This window comes from Trichoplax adhaerens, genomic scaffold, assembly GCF_000150275.1.
Source record: "Trichoplax adhaerens TRIADscaffold_3 genomic scaffold, whole genome shotgun sequence".
NCBI classification, from domain to species: Eukaryota; Metazoa; Placozoa; class Uniplacotomia; order Trichoplacea; family Trichoplacidae; genus Trichoplax; species Trichoplax adhaerens.
The window spans coordinates 8,266,960-8,292,373 of record NW_002060945.1 but is presented as its reverse complement, the minus strand read 5'-3'; the positions used below and the strand labels follow the sequence as shown (position 1 = coordinate 8,292,373).

General features: G+C 32.5%; 4 protein-coding genes across 4 annotated transcripts in view; 3 read left to right on the top strand and 1 right to left on the bottom strand.

Annotated features, from left to right (window-relative positions):
- The window catches only part of TRIADDRAFT_54955 (uncharacterized protein), a gene marked incomplete at both ends in the record, with an annotated part of 10,648 nt that extends 9,032 nt beyond the window's left edge, over positions 1–1,616 (top strand). The window contains 2 exons of the mRNA XM_002111181.1: positions 556–708; positions 1,542–1,616. Of these exons, the coding sequence (XP_002111217.1) occupies positions 556–708; positions 1,542–1,616 (228 nt within the window). The remainder of the gene's footprint in view (positions 1–555; positions 709–1,541) is intronic.
- A 2,695-nt stretch (positions 1,617–4,311) lies between these two features.
- Positions 4,312–10,265, bottom strand: TRIADDRAFT_54954 (uncharacterized protein; the record flags this gene model as incomplete). Its single annotated transcript, XM_002110649.1, has 11 exons — positions 4,312–4,589; positions 4,755–4,878; positions 5,079–5,343; positions 5,505–6,692; positions 6,829–6,952; positions 6,992–7,160; positions 7,231–7,371; positions 8,087–8,415; positions 8,596–8,806; positions 9,444–9,616; positions 10,253–10,265. 11 exons carry the CDS (start codon positions 10,263–10,265, stop codon positions 4,312–4,314), a joined length of 3,015 nt encoding a protein of 1,004 aa, XP_002110685.1.
- Positions 10,266–14,478: 4,213 nt separating this feature from the next.
- On the top strand, positions 14,479–18,103 carry TRIADDRAFT_54953 (uncharacterized protein; the record flags this gene model as incomplete). The annotated part of the gene is made up of 7 exons (XM_002111180.1): positions 14,479–14,655; positions 14,911–15,121; positions 15,264–15,697; positions 15,946–16,005; positions 16,262–16,402; positions 16,484–16,803; positions 17,053–18,103. 7 exons carry the CDS (start codon positions 14,479–14,481, stop codon positions 18,101–18,103), a joined length of 2,394 nt encoding a protein of 797 aa, XP_002111216.1.
- A 3,110-nt stretch (positions 18,104–21,213) lies between these two features.
- On the top strand, positions 21,214–24,961 carry TRIADDRAFT_54952 (uncharacterized protein; the record flags this gene model as incomplete). The annotated part of the gene is made up of 6 exons (XM_002111179.1): positions 21,214–21,411; positions 21,545–21,755; positions 21,932–22,371; positions 23,116–23,256; positions 23,340–23,659; positions 23,869–24,961. 6 exons carry the CDS (start codon positions 21,214–21,216, stop codon positions 24,959–24,961), a joined length of 2,403 nt encoding a protein of 800 aa, XP_002111215.1.
- Between the last annotated feature and the right edge of the window lie 453 nt (positions 24,962–25,414).

Genomic DNA, 25,414 nt, shown 5'->3' with positions numbered 1-25,414 from the left:
ACCTCCGGTTTCATTATATTTGGTGTTACTGTTACCATGTGCCTCGTCTTCATTCCAAAAGTAAGCGATTGTAATATGTAAATATATATGTAAAGTACCGGTGATACATTGACTGATAGCACTGCTAGAAAAGAAGAATACCAAAATAGTAACAATATTAGAAACATTTTTTAATAAACGTAATAGTATGTATCGTAAATCATAGTCTATATTCACGTTATGCATTACCATACATACTTAACATTTCAGTAACCATGATGCCATAAGTTTATACAGTTAAAATCACTGATCGTGACCATACGAGATTTTTGATTTAATTTTTGATAATGAAATGAGTACCCACGATGAATTATTCTTTAAACAGAATTTAATCTGATAGATTATTAATATTTCGATAAATACGGGTATTGTATGGACTTAATGGTTATCTAACTATTATGGATGATCGAATTTTTTGGATAAATTGCAGTTTTTGTTTTCCGCTTTATTTAATACTCACCATGGCGATAGTACATACTTCAGTTTGAATTAATGCTCGTAAGTGATTCATAATAGGCTGCAAAATTGAGGGTGAAAGCTGCTAACGTAACTAATGGTAGCTTTGCTAGAAGATACTCCAAAAACGAATCAGTGGAAAAATCATTCAAGCGGTCTAATATTGATGTTAATGATGGCTTTGTTGATCAACTTATTTCTCTTATTAAAAACGTAAGTTTTAAAGTTAGTTATTCACTTGCTGCCATTCGATCAATGGAAAAACTAAAATAAGACCTATAGTCATGGATTAAGTCTCTTTTTGGAAGTACCATGAAAAATTTGCGTAGTAGATGTTAAATTAATAAGTTGCAAGGTATGCGCATCATAGATAAGTTATGATGTAATTATACAGCAATAGTAACTGTGATATCTAAGCTAAGTTTATGGTAATGATTTAGTTGCGTGATAAAATGCTTACGGAAATTTGTAGTTTTAGATTTGGTAGTTATTCTAGACGATAGGTATACATCACTCTAGGAATATAACCTTTTTAAAGATAAGATCAAAATCGCTAACGGAATCTCAGAGATAAGATGAGCAGTTAATAAGACATCGATTTGTTAAGATATACTGGAGGATTTTAGCTTCTGCCTTCATACCGGTTTCGAGATTTTTACTAGTTTAGATCTTACGTTAATATCAAATAAATTATAAAATTTATTTAGAAATGGGTTTTTGCCATACTAACTTTATGCATGGAATTAGATTATGACAGTTATTCTTGAACTAAATTAACCTAATTTACGGCAGCATTTAGTTAAGTTTAGTATATCAATAGTTCAATACACTTCCATGAAATTAGTATTTACATACGCGCGTATAGATAACTATATTTAAAACCGTAAGGTATTCATAATTAAACTGCATTGATGGGTTATGCTATACTAATTTTATACACTAAATATTATGGAAACTATTACGGAAATGTCTCTATTTAGATAAATGAATTAGGAATTTTTATATTTTGTGTGGTTTATACCATCCAATATTTTCTATTTTTGCAGGATGTAGACGCTCAGGCAATTATTACGAAGATAAGGCAGAGGCGAAATAACGCGCCAATGATCTTTAAAAGTTAAAGTAATTTATCTATAACATAATTCAGTACACTCGTACAGTTATCATTACTTTTTTTACCATCCTTCACTCGTAATACTTGCGTACCTTACTTACACTTTTTACTTTTATTAATATATAATGAAAAGTCAAAAGTACGATTGTGTGTGTTTGTGTATTTTTCAGTACATAGTAATATTTTACCTTTCATGCACTGTTTTCATGTGAGCTTAAACTTGCTACGGTTTGCTACAAAGGTAAACTGATACTGATTATTACGGTATTGCCATACTGTATTCGCAATGCAACAGAGAAAGTCAAGTAACAATATATGCCCTTCGACTGCATTTACTTTAAATAAAAAGTGATGCACTATCTAATTTCATTATCATGACATAGCGCATAGTAATTTAAGAACCGTAAATAGCAAAGGATTCGATTATGAAGTTATTGTTTTTATCGATGTTAGATGTTCAATTAAATGTCAAGAGATAGATAGTTTATTCCTTAATTGTAGTATAGTGCATAAATACATTTTAATCGTCATTTCTAGCATATTTAGTGAATTTTAATAATACTTTCAATTAATAAAATTAGAACTTGTCAATGACGTATCTGAAAAAATCGGTATAAACTCTAGTTCGATATACTACAGTGTACATCGTTTCGACGCATCTTCTGTGCATGTACAGTGCTACTGTAATGTACAATGGGCAGTCATGCTGTAATACTTCATAGACTACTAAAATGTTCCCTAGGGAATATTTTAGTAGTCCATGATTGTACTGATATACTCTTACTGTAAGCACTTTATTTTTTACTATATAATCGCTAGGGACTACTCTAGAACAAATTTCATTCTTTTTCTTACATGTCTTACTCTTACTTTATAATCCGGAATTAATCCCTGGGATTATGAAGTAAGAGTAAGAGACGTGAGAAAAAGGATGAAATTTGTACTTGAGTAATCCTTGGTGATTATAAATTACGAGTATGTGATATGAGATGGGATAGAAATGGGTAAAATTTGTTCTTGAGCAGTCCCTTACTGTATTGTATGTAAATATTGTCACAGTCATCTGGTATCACTATAGCAGCATAAACTCATTAAGTAAGGAAATTGAAAAATAAATTTACCTTCGTCTTTGGGTGGAGTTCCTCTATTCTGCCTTTCGAGAGCTACCAATATACATAAAATCCTTCGAAACTCTATTGTCTCTCATTTTCAAGGCTATACAGCTAAGAAGATAGTTATCGATAAGATCTCATGGGCGACATTCTTGTGTACGTTGTTAATCAACATTAGATAACATCATATACCGAGGTAGCTTTGAATAGATCAATTTTGATCAACTCATCATTATCACTAGCACAGCTTGTATTCTCTGTTTGTAATATCCAGTATGAAGTCCGATATTAATAACATTCACAATCTAATTTGAAATGATAAAATGGAAATTTACAGTATGGGTGATATTGTATTGCCTTATACGTTTAACTGCATATCTTATACTGAGTATACCTTTTATCTAGTAGTGTTTAGCGATTTTATAGCAGTTGTCAGCCTTGAGTAGTCTTTACAGAGCAGCTTCTCTCTTGCATTCCCTAGCCGATATATAATATTAATTGTAGCATACACGTAAACCAACGTGCGGTAGTTTTACTCGACTTTTCTTGCAGTTAACCTATTGGACTGATCTTATAGCACAAATATTAACGGTTGTATTAATAAGAGTGATATAATTTAAATTGATTTTAATTGTTACACCATCTCACTATAATCAGATATTTTTATCTACTGTATACAGGCAAAATTTTTTACTTTTACCTTTACATTCCAGCGTAAATGTCCTAAATGTTTTCAGTACCGTATAAATTATTAATATTTTTGGGGGATACAGTACCGCAAATGACTGACTTGTGTTCTTGAGGCCTTAATGGGCATTTCTCAAAGTTTTCTACAATTTACAGTACTTGCAGTACAGTTTATATCGCTGAATACAACAATGATCTTCAGCGGCATATAATTTAATCATTATGCTTCTCTGAATAATTACTTTGAAAAAAAAATTTTAGCACTATTTTGACAGTACTTTCGGAAACTGAGATGGCTTTCGTGCTTATACACGTATATCGTATATTCTAATATGTGAAATTAATAGCGGTACATATCTGCTACCTTTCATTTCATTATTCCCTTTATCGTAAAATTTTAGATAAGGCCCAATAAGATATTTGTAGCACAGTAATTTCACTAATCAGGGCTGGTAGATGTGCTCTTTGTGTTTTATTCAATCATCATAACTACGTTGGATTAATCATCGATTTAACCTTAAAGATAATTAGCTTATTATTAAAGTTAGAGAACTGATTAATTATCAGTTCAGAAGTTAGCGATGTATTAAAATTATTTTAAATAGACGTTAAATCTATATTTCATTACTCGAGCGAGCTCTCAGCTCATGACATTTCGCATAAGTAAGCTATTTAATATATTTTGAATTTAATAAGTAAATCCTCTTGATATGTCTTTTGGACGGAATAACATAAATGTTCGTTAAATTAGAAATTGACAGAAGTTAAAAAAATTCAATCAATATGGATAATGTCACCAATTTGCCTTATAAACATGAATGCTGCCGATTAAATTTTCGTTAGTGTATTAGCTTAAGTATCTTTCAATCATGTTAAAGATTATGCATAAGATAGATGAGATATTTATTGAAGATTCTTCGTAATATCTTCTAAAATATCATGCCAAGAAATAATATCTGGTCTTTCATTGGGATTAATAGCCAAGGAATCTAAACATATTCCGTCTACATTTCTATGAGGTTTAGGAGTAAGTTTATGCATTTTGAACAGATCGCTTATTTTTTGACTATGGCAGGTATTAGTATTCCAGTCAAACAAATTAGTCACCAATTTCCAGTACCAAACTTCCCAAAACAATATTGCAAAGCTGTAGACATCTGAAGCCTCTTTATAATAATAGCCTAGAATGATTTAATAACACGTAGTAAGCTAGAGATGATATACTATTTGCTAAAAGATAAGGTTTGCATCATAAACCAGGTTATCGTAGCTAAGGCTTTCGATATTTCCACATGCCTATTTATCTTAGATATTGTATTAATAAATAAAAAAAGAAATATATCTACTTTTTAAAACTTCAGGGGCCAAATAGGGGATTATTGACTCTTCAAAATCAATGTCTTCGTAGAGTGTGCATTGTTTCGTTGCATGGCACAGCTTTAATTTGTGCTGATCTTTGTCTAACGAAACCTATCATCAATAAAACTGATCATTAAATGCCATCACTATATAATGTTTAATACTTTAATGACTATTACCTCTCGAGTATAATTACTAGGTTCAAATCGATAAATATAGTGCAGTATTTCTTTAACTGCTTTTTGGCGAACAGCTTTGAGACATTAATGGCTACTAAATTTTATTAATATAAAACAAGCTATATAACATACCAATACATTTTCAGTCGTTAAGTGGGCATGAATCAATTCTTTCGCATGTAAATATACGATGCCTTGTATAATTTGATTAACCATGGAATAAATCTTTCTGAAACGAATAGTATCTGAGTCGCTTTCACTAACAATTGTTTCATTGTATAAGATCAAGTCTCGAAGGGTTGAATTACAATTTTCGAAAATTCCAATTGCCGTTATTGTTGGTGGTGGAGTATAGCAGATACTTAAAAATTTCAAGACATTTTGCGATTCCAGAGTACTAATAAGGTGATTAAAAGATCAGATAGTAACGATATTATTCGCCATGTAAGAGATAAAGTATCAATTGACATAACTGTAGGAATCAATTATAAGCTACTTTAACCACTGTACAATGAAAAGTAATTAGCTTATTATTTTATGCATTAATTAAAAGGTTACCTGATAATCTGGCAATTACTGACAAATTCATGCATATCACGCATAGATTTGTCAACAGGGACTTGTATAATAACGTTCTTTTCTTCATCATTTTTGTGCAGCGTTGCCCGATATAATTTTACTTTTAATCCTAATGACAGTGGGGTAGATTCTTCATTGAATCCCTGTAGATCTTTGAATTTAATCGATGATTCACTTAATTCTTGTAAGTAAAAGTTGTTTAAATTTATTAATAGTTTTCGAGCATCTTCTTTGAGCGGTTTATAAAGCTTGTTGATTTCTTTAGGGCATCGTTTATCCTTTAAAGCCGTTTTAATGGTATCAATTCTACTTTGCAAAGATTTTAGTATTGTACTTTTAACACTGTTTAGTAGAGAAGTTGCTAATGAATCAAATTTCTCAACAACAAATTTTCTTGCAAAGTTTTCTGAACCGATATGGTCAAGAATTAGAAGCGTGATAGCTTTCATTTCTTCAGGTTTGTTTTGTTTAAATTTCTGAATCTCTTCTTGTTGATTTCGGGTTTTCACCAACTTTGTAATATAGTAGATAGGGCTAGCTATGAATGCTGGGGCCACCCATACAGGACTTGTAAGGATAAATGCAGCCCTCCTTGCCGCGGTCATATTAGTCCATACATCGTATAATCCGTATAATTCTGAGAATTTCGAATACCCAGTTCTTGGATCTAAGTAGAAGTCATTCGTTTGTGTATCATTTTCGATATCAGCTGATTCAACTAATTTTGACTGAGTCTGATCAAAAATTTCATCAAGTCTCGTGGTAAATTTTTCTAACAATAAGTCTTTTGCTATCTGAAGATCTTCATGTATCTCTTGTGCAACAAGTTCTAAATGATTATTTAAGCGTTGCCTAACTTTAAGAACGGCATGTTCTTGTAATTTCATTAAATTATCTTCATCAAATTCTTCATCTAAAAGGTCATTTTCCGACCAACTTACTATGGATTCATTATTCAGACTTTCAACAAATTTCCGATACTTTGCAATGAGAGCGTTTATTAATGCATTTTTTTCCGTAACTAATTCTTTCATACACTTTTGCGTTGTTGTTTCCAATAGTTTTAATCTTGATTTATCTTCCTTTAGTTCGCTCTCCATTGATTTTGCCCTCAGAAGATAACATCGACATGTTTCTTGTACACCTTCAACGAAAGCAGCCATAAAGCTTAAAAATGAACAGTAAATATTAAATACGATTTATTTAATCCAAGACAGAACTCTAATCAGATAGTATTTTAAATTTAATATTTGAAATTTAGATTGAATAACCATTTCTAAGCTAATAGTTTAATCACGTTCACCTGTAGGATTTCGATAATTTCTGTTTTCGACTAATAGGAATCAAATCACGAAGCATTTCGAATAGTTGCACAACTTCGGGTGGTACCAATGCATTATTATTGGCGGCTCTAGCCATCAACAATTCTTTGATGGATAGAAATATTATTTGGGTTTGGATCATACCTGGCCAGCACCGCTTCAACTTGGTGATACTATCAGTTTTTACAAGCTCTCTTTCCGGTACGGCTACAGTATCCCATTTATTACATATAAATAGTGCCATAGAAGGATTAAAATTTAAATACCCATCATTTCTTAGCACACCTGATATTTGTTGTAGTAATTTTTGAAGCTAACAAAATTAAATAAAAGATATTTATAAATCGCAATCTCCTACATTAACGTATAATTAAGCACTTTACCCTAGCTGCCTGAATTCCTCCAGCATTGGCAGAATTGACGACAATGATGTACGCAACAGCTCTAAAAATGTAGCTTCTCAAGGCGTGCGGTACTTCTTTCTTCTCACCAATTCCTGGACTGTCAACGACCAGTATGCCACTCTGAGGAAATAAATATGTTTTACAAATTATTTAGATCACTCTACACGATTATGAATCATGGTTGTTCCAATACAGTCTGGTAAACTATAGTAAATAAGTATATCAATTACTATATAAATATTCAAGTTGCTATTTGTTACAAATCTCCTTTGTAACTAGAAAACGGGTCTTAAATACTATCTTCACTAGTACTTGTGTTTCCAACTAACTTAAGGACCTATCGTAGTTGAACTAACTCTCAGCTACACAAATAAGCTACTAATGAGTAATAGGTTTAAATACTTCATTTTATTTACGTTAATCTTAGTCGTAAAATGTACTAAAGAAAAAGGTAAGAATATTCTTAGCAATAATAGTCAAGTGATCCTGCAAGTGACTAAATGGAACTGAGCAGCTAAGCTAGTGCTCGACTTTTATAGTCTCGGCCTACGCCGATGGTGCACTTGTGAATATTCTTGACATAGCGACATACACTGTATAGTATACATATCCTAGTGTATTTATAAAATGTGCATTTTGATCTAAATCTTATTACGATGGTATTCGTTGCGAAAAGTTTTTACAACTTTGTAAATGATTCATAAGATTGTAATTAAAGAGAGTAAGAAAATTTATTTATCTTTCTATATAGGTAAACGCATAATAAATAAAAAATGATACATAATACTACTAATGCGATATACGTCATTAAAAACTACAACAATTGCCATAGTACCTCAAGAAATTCAGATGGCCAATATATTCTAACTAGTGAATAAGGTGCGTCTTCACTTGACTTCATTTCATGATTACTATTAGAGCCTTGCAGAGTTTCCCTTTCAGATATTAGAGACTGAATTTCTTTTATAGCAATGTCCTTATTGTCTGCGGTCCAACTTTCAGTATAGAACACTTTGCCATCGTAGGCATTTACCAATTTAATTTTTGGCTCTTCTCCGTACGTTATTTCACATATTCTATTAGTACAACTTAGTGTGTGAACCGATAATAAATCAACGCCAAGTAGATAGTTTAGTAAGGAAGACTTCCCAGCGCTAGTTTCACCTAATATTTAATGCAAGACCTATTAGCATAGCAATCAATTTTGAATTTAACTAAACATACGTACACTAAAACTTATAATCGAAACCGAGATACTCATGGTTAAAGTTCACCATAAATTCACATTTCAACGGCATACAAGGGTGCAATATTACTAATTTAGAAATAATTGTAATCGTTTACCCGTAACAAGAATTGGATATTTAAATTCTTCCAATAGTAAGGAATAATCACTTTGCATATCTTCCACGTATTCCTTACAAGGATAGTTGCTTCCACCGGCAAACGATTTATCAAACTTCTCCGCTAGGGCTTTAATACTTGCGTAAAGTTTTGATAATGTGTTTCTAGCTTCATTGTCATCAACACTTACAGCATTTACCTTCTTAACCTCCTACAGAAAATTAATTGTATAAGTAAAGATTACTTCAAGTCAAGACGATGTAGCAATATCAATGCAATCTTTGTGGTGTTACACTTTGAATGAAACGAGGCTGGTTGATGATGAGTAGATACTACAGTACAACAACAACATAAGCGACCATAGTTAATGTATAGTATACCGTATATACGTGTATATTTTACGTGATTTGCTATCATTGAATAGCTGGTAATATTACTTGTAATGTACTGTAGACTGTGAAGAGAATGTTAAAATTGATTAGGTTAATTTGCATCTGATGGTGTACGATGCTTTTATTTATATCGAAAAAATTGAGAAGAAGTTCAACGAGATTACCGTACTGTAAGTAATAGCCAGGTATTTATGACAATATTATTTAGATTTAGCATCAGCAAATGATAATTGTTATTATTTGCTAATGCTACCATAAAGGCTGCAATCTATGACAGTTTTAAGAATAAGTAGTTGATCTTAATAACGTTAGTATCATTACGTCGATCATGGGTAAAGATATTTTTCCGGAGATAAGATAATAGAAGTAAAGGCATACAATTACAATATTAGCTCATATCTAGCTATTTGTATTTAGCTGAAAGTACTTATGAAGTTAGTTGTAGTTATTACTTACTTCTAGATACGTAGTTTGATCTGTATCGGACAGCAGTTGGAGTAAATGCTGCTTAACTTGAATCTTTAATGATGAGAAATCATCTCCATCAACATCTAATTCCAATCGATCGGCAATATCGAAAACTTCATCGACTTCAGTAACTGCTTCAATTTCAGCTAAAAGTGATTCAACTAAAATTCAATTAGGATATATTAGAATTGTTTCTGATCTATAATCGAATTTTAGAAATTATTCTAAAATGAAGCAGCTTTCTCTATTTTGATATGCCTAGTATAGGCATTTAGAGCGAATCTAGAGCGAGCCGTGAGGAAGGCGTACAAATATAATATCACATTATCAGCATACTATCGTAAAAACTTTATTGACTTTCGTAACCGTTTCGAGTTTGGCTACGATTGCTCCAACTGAGATTGAATTGGGACAAGTTAGGATTCTCTCTCTCATTTATAGCCTAATTTTAAAGGTTATTCTGAAATGAAGTAGCCTCCTATTTGATATGTTCAGTATATATACATCTAGATAACAGGCTCAATTTAGCAGTTTTAGTAACTACTTCCAGTTCAGCTAAGATTGAATTATGATCAGCCAGAATTCTTTGTCATTGTAATGAATATTAGGGTTTTAAATTAGGAATGATAGCAATATTCTCATTGGGTAAAATATAGTTTATCAGCCATTGTATTGATAATGCGTTAGACTATAAATAGAGTAACATGACTAGAGGAAGGGCTTGTAAGAGAGATTCCCTTTCTCTGACAAATACCTGACTAAATTTAGTAGGTAGACGAGTCCATGCAAGTTTTTACCTGTGTTATTCATTATGGTGATCAATGTTGACCAGGTTGTTTCCTCATTGAATGGATGATGATGGCTTAAACGGAAAGGAAGCAGAAGAATCCATTGGCGTTGAAAAGACTTCAATTACAATAGTAGAGATTAGTTTAACTAGGCTAAAATCGATATCGATCGATTTCTCTCTCGAGAGTTTGTATTTGAAGTGGATTCTGGCAGTTTATATTGGGAACTGGCAGCAATCTCCGCTGGCGTTTATCCTTTCTTGTTCACCAAATGCTCACCCAGACCCTAGAAGGATCATGTATCGGTCTGTCCGATACTGTACGGTACCATGACAGTACTGTATATCGCTACTCTGGACTACTCATGCGCAAAAAGACCTGATTTTGCTACTGAAGTCCATGTCGCCGGAGAAGATGGCCGTCGTGTACAGTACAGTGTACAGTGTACAGTACTGTACCGAACTGTGTACTGTATCCTGGGCACTGGACAGTTGGACACTGGACCAGGGGGTTTGAACACATCGACGATGTTGACCGGTCTCACAGTATGACGTAACTTGTAAAATGGTTTGCCGATATTCCATCGTTGCAAGCGCTGGATTGTTTATTTCAACATCACTTTTCATCATCGAAATTCGTGAAAATTTGTAGGCCGTCTATTTTAATTGATGCCCCAATTGTATAGAACCATCATTATTCAAGATCTTCTCCAACTTTTTATCATCATACTAGCAGACCTCTATAAAATAACCGTAAGTTATGACTTTGCCATTTTGCCACAGTCTATCATGGTTGAGTTGATATACAGTAGTGTATCGTTGAATGGATATTAACTGGCCATGAAGGAGGAATTCGCCATGGCAGTCTGTTACTTTTTTTCAAATTCAACCATTTGAACTTACATCCTTCTATCATCAAGCGAACAAATTGAATGATCTCATCCGTAGGGTATAATCGATCAATCATGACCACTTGAAGACTGCTGAAGGATGCACTAATGATAACCCTGAATCATTACTCTTTATTACAGTTGTTCCTTTTTCCTATTTTTAACCCATTTTGACTATTATCCTTTTATGTTCGTTCAAACGTCTTTTACGAGCTCAATATCCGGGTAGAATCAATCAATCATGACAACTTCATTACTGTTGAATGATGTATTAATGATAGTCTGGAATGATTGTTCTCTACTGTAGTCGTTGTATTTTCAAATTCAATCCGTTGAGACTCTCTTCTCTTGCAATGTTAAAAGCATGTCCAACATCTCATCATCAGGGTAGAATCGATCCATTGGCCCAGTATGACAGCATGAATACTGTTCTAGGAATGAAGCATGAATGATAGCCTGGGATAATTACTCTTCATTGCGGTCGTTGCTTTTTCCAAATTCAATCCATTTGAACTGTCATGTTAAAACATGCCTAACTATCTCATCATTAGGGGTACAATTGATTCATTATAACAACTTAAATATTGTTAAGTAATGCATTGATGATACCCTGGACTAATTATTCTCAACTGCAGTCGTTACTTTTTCTAAATCCAATCGATTGGATCTGTCATCCTTCTATGTTAAAACATGTCCAACTATCTCATCATGAAGATAGAATCAATCCGTCGTGATAACTTGATGCGGTTGATTGGTTGCTAATTTTGAAAGATTCTGCAGCATTGCTTGCTAGTAGCCTTGAAATGGATATATTTGTAATGTAGTCTGATTGATTGAACGTCTTCATCGTTTCGGTAGAAATAGAGCAGGTGCGTAATTTAATAACTGTATAATGAACTATTGAATGCGGAGTAAATAGAGTCAAGCCTGATTGCAATACAACTACGTATACGTTAAAGTTTCTACTGCAATTCTTATAAATAGTCATGATTCCATGAAATTGAACGGCTAATGAATATCGAAATAAGTGTAGTAGGGTATTTTGTTGGTAATAAACAAGGCATTCAATAATCTTATCTTTAATTATACAAATAAATATTGAAGTACTGTATAGTAGAGATAGTTACCATGAAAGCATAATAAACTTGACACTCCAATTTAGAGTTTTTACATCATAACGATTTCATCATGCTGTACTGTTGAAATGGTCGACCGTAAATTTCCTGTAAGCAGATTACTTTTATCTTAAGCGGATTTCAAATGCATCGTTAACCTCCTCCTTAAACTACGATAACACTTATCAGTACTAACTTATACGCGTACTCTAATCTAGAAAATGGAGTGGCGATGATTCTAAAATTACAACTCCAATCTGCTAAAGTTAGTAGCTGTTTGAAACCGAGCAGATAGGGCCAGCCTTTATTCTACAGACATGATAGGCGTAACTAAAAATTGTTTGGTCACTACGTAGCCTTACAATCGATTAAGAATTAGACGTGTTCAGCATTCAATTTTGAAATATTTTGTTTGGTCGACCTTTGCCATAATAACACGCTAATGTTAAGCGGACAGAAATTTCGAAGAATAAATTATAATACAATCAATGCATCACCTTGTAGTCCTTGCTGATGTGCGATTAATTTGACCACTTTTAATTAAATTATTTATAGAATAACGATTCAGATACGACTATGTCAAAGGCTATTGCTCCATCAAGTTTAATCATGCTTTCTTTTTTCCTTAAGAAGGGGAACATTAATTTGTAAAATGTTTTATCGCTCATTATACTGTATATCTGATAGAAGAATATTTTTTCTATTGCAATTAGTCACGCCCTAAAAAATGAGACTACAATTTTATTTTCCCAAATTATTGTCTACTCGAGCTTGTACAGAGATGGAAATGGAATAAAAGCGATACGGCATCGTAGTACGGTAAAATGCATCTCTGGATAGGGATTTATTACTACACTCTAAGAGTAATTTAGTCTACATCACCAGCAATCACCATCGATACTACCGACAACAAAACGCTCTCTATAACTAATAAATAATGATCATCGTAATACTGTATGAATCCTTATAGCAGCAATTTTAACCGACATGACATGAACTTACTACTACAATATATCACATAGGTTGCAGCCGAGGAACTTTATCAATTTTAAAGATTGCATTAATTGTGATTTGATCGTGAACTAAACATGATATATTGACAGTCTTTAGAGAGATATAGTACTGTATTACTTTCGATTTGATATTACTCTAAGCTGTTAAAATGATCGATGACGTATTACGCAGAAGTTGGTCTGGTGAAATACTTTAATATTTCAATGTTTGGCAAGAATATCATGAAATTGATGTACAGATAGTACGAGTTTGATTGCGATGCCCGTGCTACAGTCAAATGCTACCCTTTAAATCTATTTTATTTAAAATGACTTTCAACTTCCGCCTTCTGTTGTTGTTCATGGGCATTTAGAAACGTTGTAATATACGTATTTCTAGGATAATACTAAACCGTAGAATAAATACTTTCGAAAAGTAAATCATAATTTATATATTATTGTTTACACTACTGCCAAGCAATAAACGTGATTGCACACGTAAGGGTAGGAGTGCATTGAATTTGCCGAATAAATCTCAGTCTCGAAAGGTTTCTAGATACAAGCATTACTGCTTGACATCACATCGAGCTTATTTGCCAGATTTGAAGAAAAATTGAAGTAACAAAGTATAAAATAAAACATCTTATTAACGAAGTAGCTATCAATGCTCGATCAGTCTATCAGTCAAAATACGACTATATTAACTGAAATACTCGCAATTAATTTTTGTATGCAGTGGATACTATTGCTCCCAATTCATCGTGATTTGAGTGAAAATTATACCATTGATGACTTGCGTATATCGAGGTATTCATTGAATAGTCATTCAAGGATAACTTGAAATTTAATTTTATGTTTAAAGTTAATCTGATATGCTGTAAACTTTATTTTAGCACCACATCGTAGCTGCAGCAGCAAAAAATAAGTTTGAAGGTTGCTCCTTTATTCTAATAGTTGAAAAACTGTATGCAATACACACGCTGTCTGTATGTGCCGCAAACTCTTACCAATTCTAACGTTTAGACGCTGAACCTTATTTAAAATAATAGTCATGATACGCTTTTTATTTATCAAACTTGCATGCATTCATTTCCCCTCATTCGTTAAAGACACCTAAAGTTGACAATTAAATCATCCTTTTTATCTTTATATTTTCAATGAAGGAGTAATCGAGTGACAGAATTAAACGGTATTTTGACTTGGAATAAAGTCAGCTGTTATTAGGTTTATTGGTCCAGGATGGGATACATAATAACTCAAAATGAGGTCGATGAAATACAAAGCTTAAAAGCTGGAAGAAATGTATGTAAAAAGTATGGTATCAGTACCAAAGGGTTAAAAACTGTGCAAGATTTTAAAGAACGGCTAGATTTACTTCGAAGGAATGAAACCATCGAAAATTATCAACGCTCTGCGGTAAATATTGCAAATTTTTGGTGAAAATGACAATTTTAAACCTTTCAATTTAGCTCAATAAAATTCGATAACAGTTTTTGATGCTTCCGGTGGCGCGATCGTCCGTTGTGAATTACATGTAGTGGTATTATGTTTGAAATACTACTTAATTTATTTAATTAATCATACACCAAACTTATCTCAACGTAACCATAATGTTTCATGCGTAGATAAAGCCTCAAGAGTTCCATCTCAATTTTCTTTTAACTATTGTAGTCATCGCAAAGGATCAAAAGTGCTATCGATAAATTTAAGGAAACAAGAATTCAAATCATCGACTTATTACAAAGAGCAAGTCAGTTTATTTTCCTGGAGTTGGAACCAGAGCTTGTGGAAATAGTTAAAACTTTCGACGAACAATATCTAGATAATATGAATAAGCATATTAAGCAGTTACATTGTATGGAATGCCCGATCTTAGTCGCAGGTTTGACAAATATTCTATGCGTACTATTTATCCACTATTGAAATTCAAATAACTTTAAATGGTTTATGTACACGATATAAGTTACAATACATACATTTACAAGATGTTTATAAAATTAATTGTTCATCTAAACACATTTTAGGCGAGGTCAGCGCTGGAAAGAGTAGCCTGATCAATTTAATTTTAGGTCAATCTGTGTTACCTGTCGGTCACTTACATACAACTACATGTATATGTGAATTACGCTATTCTACAAATCCCTGCTTAAAATCCTTTATTTGGAATGCAAGTGAAAAAAAGTTAGAGCCTCATGAAGAAACTCCTATCAATGGTACTTCCGATTTGATGACTGAGATTCAAAAGGTTATGCATTTGACATCGAAAAAAAAAGACTCCAAGGACAGCTTAAGAAGCAGTCAAGGTTTTGCTGGGCTAGATGGAAATAGTACGAATGATGAGGAATTGGCCTTACTATCTACCTCAATTGATGATGTGCATGTCGAATGTAATAATTTTGAAGATTTGAAACTATCAAACGGGAAGCTTGAAATTTGCTGGGAGTTTGATTTTCTAAAGGTTGGTTTGGTATAGAGAAATTCTGGATAAGGATCATAATCCGTTTGAGACGATATATAATTTAGGATTATGTTGGTAATACATTCGGTTATGTTATCATATTTTTCTCTTATTTTGAAAGCATTTGAGATATTCGTGTGCTACGCCGTATGCTTCTATATCAGCACAGATACAAATACGTACAAATATAGCATTTTAGTAGCAAATGTGCCTACTGTATGATCATAATCCTGCTTTTTCATTATTAGGTTTATGATATAGATAACAAACTAGTATTTAACGGATTTAACGCATATAATTGTATCGCAGTGTGTTAAAACGTATATGAACCTGGATATCTTTTATTGTTGCCTTGTGAGCTACTCGTCCTAAGGTCTGATAAAGCATCTTAAATTAGTAAACTTTGTTCGTTTTTTAACCTCAAACAAACAAATACAATGTATTAAATACTATTAATGATCTGTTACTGTCGTCAAGTATTTAAATGGGGTAGAAGCTAAACGTTTTTTAATGGTATCATAAAGAATTATTAATGTAAGACTCTTTCTGTATCTGAATCGTTAGGATGGTGTCTTCTTAGTTGATAGCCCAGGAATTGGTGAAACAGCGTTGGCCACTGAACAAATTGTATGTTATTTACCAAAGGTGTCTTCAATTATTTATGTCATCAATGCTGAAAATGCTGGCGGCATACAAGAAGATCGAGTAAGCTTTAATGATCGAATTTTACTTACAATTGATTAATGAACTTATTTATCCAGTAATAATGTCTTTCATAACTTACAGCTTGTTAGACTTTTAATAGAAGAGCAAAACATGGAAAGAGAAAAATTTAAGACATTTACTCCGGAATCAGCTATTTTTATATGTAATAAATGGGATAGTATTCCAAAGACAGACAGAGATACTGTTGAAAATTCTATTAAACAAAAGTTAAGACGAATTTGGCCTGGCTTTCATGATTCTCAATTAATATTATTGTCGAGTACAAATGCTGCTAATCATTTTAAAGCCGGATTCGTATCGGATGATTTACGAGTACTTCATTCTCTTATCGCTCATTTAATAGAAGAAAGCTTGAAGAAGAAAGTTGTGGATTATACCAGGTAAGTTTACAATTAAAAAAATTTAGCTATTAATTCATAGGTTACTATGTTAATTATATTATCAATCCGCTTTTTTTACCTAAACTAACATTATGGCTCCCGTTGCAATATCTTATTTGTAAGATATGCAAAAGCTCGTTTTGTAAGATAGTCGATTGTCTATATGACTCAGATTATAAATACGTCTAAAATTATTATAATATACTACATTTAACCCATCTTCCTTCAATGTTTTCTTTCGTAAAACAGTTGGCTCCATACATTATTAGGTATTGTTGCTAATCGATACCGCTTGCTGACTAATTGCTCCTTCTTAGAAGGTGATATTCGGAGCTCTTACTTAAGCAATCTAAGAAATAACATCGCATTAGCTAGGTCTACCATAGGAGACCAAAATTTTCATGATAATATCGAAAAAATCATCGATAATGGTACTGCAGAAATTACTGTTTCTTTGCTTCAGTTTCTAAAAAGTAATAGATTTGAAGTTGGTATGACAAAGTGGCATTTAGATGATATTCCAATTCGGGAAAAAGTCACTGATATCGAAGAGGTCATTACTAACTTATTTGATGATCGATTTATTAGCTTATTAACGTTTTGGGAAGAAGACAATGGGTTACTCAGGCGATTTTATAATAAAATACGAGAATCAGTAAACTTGCATTATAGCCGTATTCTAAAAGTATTGGAGGGCTTAGAAAATGCGCTGCAAATAGCTGATGCTGATCTTAATGATCTACGAGACTTACACGTCAATTCATCACCTAAAACAAGTAAATCATGGCGGAATTTTTATGCTGGTGTTGGTATTGTTACTGGAACTATTGGCGGTAGCGCTGCCGGCGCTGCTATCGGGCTTACTATAGCTGAAGGTGTTGGTGCTGCCGTCATTGGTGGAGTAATTGGTGGCGTAACAGGTGGCATAGGTATTGTCATTTCTATAGTTGTTATAGCAGTTTTAGCTCGTTATATGTGGTCGAAAACTGGAATTTCTAGACAAAGAAGGAAAATTTTGATTGCTATACAGCAAAGTGTACCCAATGTAGTTTCAGAATTAGCCACTGGTGATCGAGCTAAAGAGATTGCCAAGGCCTACACTAATCCAATTAAAGAATCTATTAAGCATACGCGAATGCAGGTTATAAAACAGCTAAAAGCAAACGAAGTTCTCCTTAACGAAGCTAATCAAATAGATTACTCAACAATGCGGAGTGCTGCCATGGATAAGATTGAGCTTATTAGTAAGCTCAGGAATGGAATTAATAATGTCCTGAAAAGTTATGATTGTGGTATATAAACTGCAGGTATTTTATTTTATTTTATTATCCCATACGAAGCAACAGTATCTATGAAGTAATATCATTTTATTGAATTCTTCCATTATACTATGAATTAATTTTCTGTATTTGTACGTATATGACTTGTTTTACAAGTCATCCACTAAGTTAAAGATACTCTATATTGCAACTAAAAATACTCACGAAAGGCTTGTAGAATAACTGACTGTTAACTTTTTTCACTGCAATTACATTTATCGAGAAATTAGTTCTACCGTAAATTTTAAAATTTTTAACCAAGAACAAGAAATGTCTGATAAATTTTCGTGATCAAGATATAATATGAATTTCCTGTCTTTGATGGTGTATCAAGCCCAATAAATGGTCAAAATGTAGATAGATACATTTTTATTTTTATGTTATTGTTTCCTTGTTATTTCAATAAAAATGTATATTACTATAGGTTCCCTTATTTTAATCCTCTAAATAATGCATTAGCATGGTAATAACTGTACTTATAGCTTATTCAATAAGGCAATTTTGCTGTGAGGTGTAAGTTTTAATCATTATAATTTAATTATAATTTCAAGCCAATTTTGGGACTACTCCACTATCGTAAAGGTTTTTTGTTTAGTGTTTATAAAAAAAGCTAGTACTTGAAATGTAGCATTTGTACATTTCTCGCTGCTCCAGCAAGGCTTGATATCCCATGCATGTTTACAGTATGATGTGTGTAAGCTGTAAGATTGTGTTTTAGTTTTACAATTCTAAATCTTATATCCATATAATAAAGAAGATAATTACAATAGCTATTAAACTCATATAGTTACTTTAGTTTCATTGTACGATTTAGCACTCTATTCATGGAATGTAGGACTTCTCTTCATACCTTTGCCTGAGCGTTACACTGAATTGCTTTACGCCTCTGCCTACATAAATTATTGACACTGCAAATCGTTATTGCTGTCGACTGTAGTTATTATTACAAGGATGATTGACAGTTATTCGTACTTTAGTTTTAGGTGAGACTAGTAATAGCAGTCGTTTGTTGTCTAGGTAGGAATTAACGTGGAATCAACTCGAAAATTTGTTTTTATGATAGTAGGGTAGAAGGGTAGCTTTAAGCATAACTAGAGAGATGCCTTACTAATATCAGGTTAGATGTTCAAAGTGCTTCATATTCTGATCATCAAAGCAGTGCATGCGTATACTCATATTATTTTATTGTTCTCTTACAAATTGGCGATAAACTAAACCATAGCATAAACGCAATCAAATCTACACTATTCATTTTGATAATATGGCATACGTTGCTTTCCTGGTCGAAAATATTAGATTAGCTTGGATTATATGTCTGTATTTCGCAGATTTGAATAGAATAAACTTCGTCAAGTTATAAATATAGAGTACAATAACAAATAATAAGCCGAATTATTAATATTTTCTAACTTAAGACCGCCATATGCGGCATCGAAAGTAAATGCAAGGGACGTCGGATATATCTTGCTGTTAATTATCTGTTAATTGTTTTATCTCTGTTAAATCAAACAAAGTTAAATAGAATTTACTATAATTGATTTTGAACCGATCTATCGGGTAGTTTTGGTCATTTTAAAATCTGAAACAAGATATTATAACTAACTGGTCGGGTACTGAAATTGGACACCAATGAAGAAAAATAAGTCCTGTCAGTCTGTTGAAAGTATATAAATCCCGTTCATGATTACTAAAGAGCTAGCAAGGTCACAAATCGACGTTTGATTGTTCATGGCTGCCTTAAATAGCGTCGAAACAAATGCAACCATGATAGAGTCAGACATGATTGTCTACAGTCTTATTTTTTAACAAAAAATAACGGAAAAGTTGAATTCAATTATTGCCTATCTATTGAAAAGTTTTTTTATGAATAAATACAATATATGCATACATATGCACATAAAAGTAGAACTATCCAATAGGTTTTATTTACTATAGCTTTATAGGAGGAGTATCTACCTAAATCCTGCTGTCACGAGAGATATTGTTAAACTGTTATCATCAGGCAACTCAATTAAAAGCATTTCGCCATTCTGGTTTGATGGGTTTTCATAATGCACAGCAGTATAGAACACAGCTTGATATATTCCCACTTTGAAACATCTTGATTGATCTTCAGGTTATATCATCTCATACTTTTAGTAGCAGGTGAAATGAATATCAGTAAGGATTGAAGCTTTTCGATTTATGTTCTATACAACCTTATAAGGTCGTATTTTATATTTGAACGGTGCTCTTAGACGATAGTTTTTATCATATTGAAGTAGATAATAGCAACGCCTTGTCAAGGCTAGATAAAATATATCCTTATCAAACTAATCCATAATCTGTACCGACACACCCATTTTATTTAATAGATCGCTTTTGAACACAGCTTTAACAAAATTCAAATTTCCAACGCTAGAAAAATTCGACATTGGCATACTTGTTGACTGTGAATTCGCTAGCAGATCAGCCATCGTGCAGTGTTTCTATCCAGAAGCTATAAGGTGGTAAAATCAATCATTATAAAACATTAATGCAATATAATGTAATTATGGCAGATATAAAATACGGTATCAAATTTTTCGTTAGCTTACAGTACACATATATAAAGTAGGTAAAGTAATGCGGCCTTTCACATGACAGTAGTATATATCTACAAATTAGTAGATGCTGCCAGTCTTTTATGTACTATCCATTATGGCAGAATTTTTGTAATTAATGAGGTCGATTATAGCCTAAATGCTTTGAAAATATCTAAATTAGTAATGAACACATCGAGTGCCAAGAGATAGAATCAACGTCAGATATCTTCGAGTAGAAACATAAAAATATCTTCATCAAAATCATTTTTCATAATTATTTATAAAGGCTGTAGCAGAAAAGTGAAATAAATATGAATCAGACTATTCCATATCACATAATACTTTATTCATATTTCCATTATCCTTTCAAATCTCACTACTACTGTGATTAGTTGAAATCAGTACACGATAGTCTTATTAATCTTTACCTATTATATTCTCAGTTAAAGTGATTAGAAGTACAATTTCATATAAAACGAAATCTTGCGACGATACGTTGTTCTTACCGCTAGACATATCAGCTAAAAATGGATTATATCCCAAAAGAAAATGAAATCGACGAAATACAAAGCTTCAAAACTGCCATGAATCTCTGCGAAAGGTGTAAAATTGACGCTAGTGGATTAAAAACAATCGAAAATTTTAAAGAACGATTACATTTATTTCGAAGAAACGAAACAATTGAAAATTATAATCGCTCCTGCGTAAGTGCTGTCAATTTTTTGGTCAGTTCTATTTTAACCGTTCTAGTCTATGCAATTGAATAAAATTATCGATGTACTGTAACTAATAGGCTATTCTGATTAGTGTATGATACATACGTTACCTACTATCAACTTGCTTTTTTAATAACTGCAGTCAGCTCAAAGGATTGAAAACGCCTTCAGAAAATTTGCGGAAAATAAAAAGGAATTAATTAGTTTATTAGAAGGAGTGAACAAATCAATCTTTCAAGGATTAGAGCCAGAATTGGTTGACATTGTCGAAATTTATGATGAACAATATTTAGAAAATATGAATAAGTACATTAGCCGTTTGCGTAGCGTAGAATGTCCGATTTTAATCGCAGGTTCGTTCGAATAGTAATCTTTTCTGCTTTCAAACATTGGTCTTTGGTATTAATATCTACTGATTTCGTGTTTATATTGCATGCGGTAACATAATGTATATTTACTAAACTTCTGATTAAAAATATAATGTAAACGACAAGATGATAGTGACTATTTTATCTGGTTATAATTATAGGAGAAGTAAGTGCAGGAAAAAGTACCCTGATTAATTTGATCTTAGGCGAATCATTGTTACCTGTTGGCCATTTACATACCACAACATGCGTAAGCAAGTTACGCTATTCTACAAATCGTTGCATTAATCTCTTTACTTGGAATGCGAATGATAAGAAGTTAAAATCTGGTAAAGAAATAAACATTGATAATATTTCCGATATGGCTGCAACAATTGAAAACGCCATGAAATCGATGTCGAAAGCGTCAACATCTACTAACAGAGGGGCAAAAAGTGGAGGTTCTTTTCAATCGAACAGAGATAATAAGACTTATGAAGAAACACCAATGCTATTAGCCTCAATCTCTGCAGACGATGTGGATATCGCTTGCGATGACGCTGATGATTTAGAATTAGCAAGCGGAAAACTGACTATTCAATGGGATTTCCCGTTTCTGAAGGTTCGTCCAATATGATAGAGTAGAATAAGACTTTCTGATTCTAGTGAGTTGAGAGATCGTTGAACTCGCATTGTATGGAACTAGCTAATTAATTATTATTCGACGTTAGTAAAATTTATAACACTGTATATAACTGATGTTTCATCTAGTATTAGTGGGGTGTAGTAAAAGTGTCTCACAATAGCAGTTTTAGTCAATGGTGTTTCTAAAGGCTTTTACAAAGTTTTAGGAATAGTAGAGCAATGATTGATTACTAGAAGAATCTAGTCTAAAATCTAAAGTCTTCCGAACTCAAAACAAAGTGAAGTCTCTTCTCTCTCACTGAGCTCATCTCTGCAGTTCTTAAATATATTTCGCTAAATCCTTTTATGACAAATTGATTAATTTAAAATAAGACATGAGTCGTCAAACAAAACATTTTCTGTCAAATTGAACATCATTATCTTCTACAATCTAAATTATTCTACTTAAGATATCACTACTCTTCTATTAACCTTCAGCACCTTTCGATGTTGGGCATCTTCGAAATTACAATATTTCTAGTCACATATATCTTATACCATAATTAGTTAACTAGCTAATATTAGCTATCATTATAGTATTTATCAATCATCTAATATTAGCTTCACGATAGTACCTATTCTTAGTAATTTAGCTTTATCAAATATAGCTATTTTTAAAATCAAATATGGGGTGCATCACGACATGGAGATTATTAAATTGGATTTTTTATAAATCCATTAGGATGGCATATTACTAGTAGATAGCCCTGGAATTGGTGAAACTTCTTTAGCAACTGAACAAGTCATGAAATATTTACCAAATGCATGCTCGATTATTTATGTAATCGATGTCAGCAACGCTGGGGGTATGAAGGAGGATCGAGTAAGCATTGATAACCGTATTTGATTTATACTGATTAGCTATAAAAAAGTGTATCTAATATTCAATCTTTCATTATTTCACAGCTTATAAGACTTATAACAGAAGCGCAAAATCTCAATACAGAAAAATTTCATCTATTTTCTCCGGAATCAGCAATTTTTGTTTGTAATAAATGGGACACCATTGCACGTGAAGACCAACATGACGTTGAAAATTGTATTAAGGAGAAGTTAAAACGACTTTGGCCTGGTTTTCGCGAGTCTCAGCTAATATTGTTGTCCAGTACCAATGTAATAAATCACCTTAAAGCTGGGTTTGTTTCAGACGAATGGAAATCGTTACATTGCATTATTGCTCAACTCATAGAAGACAGTTTGAAGAAAATAATAACAAACAGTAGCTGGTAAGTTTCCCAATAATTTTTAAATTATTTGCCAAAGTAAATAGTAATCATTAATCTACGCTGCCTATTTTTTGTTTCAATTATGGTTATCTCCACTTATTTTAAAAGCCTTTTCTAAAAGATGTGTATATTAATAAATCTAAAATTGATGTATTAGATTATGCATTAACGATGGCTTTATTTTATCTATCGTACACATATATGTATAGTTGGTTCTATAGTTTATTGGGGGTCATAGCCAATCGATACCGCTTCATATCCAGATGTTCTTACTTAAATGATGCTGTTCGGATCTCTTACTTAAAGAGTCTGAAGAATAATACAATAAGTATTAAGAGCACTTTAAAAAATCCAGATTTTCATGGAGATATCGTAAAGACTATTGATGATAGAACTAAACAAATCGCTAATTCTTTGCGTATATTTCTGGACTGCGACGATTTTAGAAACGGTATGACGACCTGGATATTAGAGGATATTCCAATTCGGGAAAAAGTTGCTGACCAGGATATTAAAGAACTTATCTGTATATTATTCAGTGATCGATTTATTCGCTTATTAACGCTCTGGGAAAAGAAACATGGCTTACTTAGACAATTTCAAGATGATATCAAAATATCTTTAGATGCACGTTATGGTGATGTTTTTCTTGCCTTAGCGAATTTGGAAAATTTATTACAAATAAATGATGACAGTTTCGATTGTTTATACGATTTAAATATCACTTCATCGCTTGGAGAAATTAGTTTAAGGCTTGATGTTACGCCACCTAACGTAACAAAATCGTGGCGAAACTTTTATACTACTTTTGGTATTACCACTGGAGCTGTTGGCGGTGGTGTTGCAGGTGCTGCTATCGGCCTTACTATAGCCGATGGTGTTGCTGCTGCCGTTATTGGAGGAGTCATTGGTGGTGTAACAGGTGGCATTGGAGCAATTATTTCTGTTGTTGTTTTGGGTGTTCTAGTTGGTGTAGTGTGGTCTAGAAATAAAAGAAATAGACAAAGAAAGAGAATTTTATCAATATTGCAACAAAATGCGCCTAAAATACTTTTAGAATTAGCTGAGAAACAGAAAGCTGACGAAATCGCACAGAAATATGCTAATCCAATTAAGACGTTTGTCGAGGATATACGAAGGAAAATATATCAGCAAATAGAAGCCAATGAAACTTTTATTAGCCAAACTAGTGAGAAAAATGGCTATCAGGCAAAGGATACAGCGCAAGATAAGATTGATATCATTGAAAATTTTAGAGAAGGCGTTAATGTTATCTTGAGAAAATATGACCACGACATGTAAATGTATTTGTAAAGTAACTTAGTATTGTGATTGTAGATTATTAGCCATGTTTAGTATAATGTATGGTGGTATCGTTTCTATATATATATCTTATGGTATATTTAGTAGCATATAATTATAGACTGTAATGATAGATTCTATGTTAGAGTACGGATGACTGTATACAGTGGGGGTGTTGAGCCACTGTTACGGAGCTAAGTTCCTCGTTCTAGTTTTAGAATTAAGTTACAATTAGAGTTATGTGATCAAAAATATTGATCATTAATAATTGTTAAGCGCGAGTTTTGGCAGACAATAATCTTAAATGTTAGATAATTATTATTATTTACGTCTTGAGTTAAGCTATATCTTCATAATATTGATTAGTATGATAGTAAATAACGATAGCGAACATATGATGTAAAGGTGTTATAATTATTCATAGTTGCTAATTAATATTTATTAGTGATACTT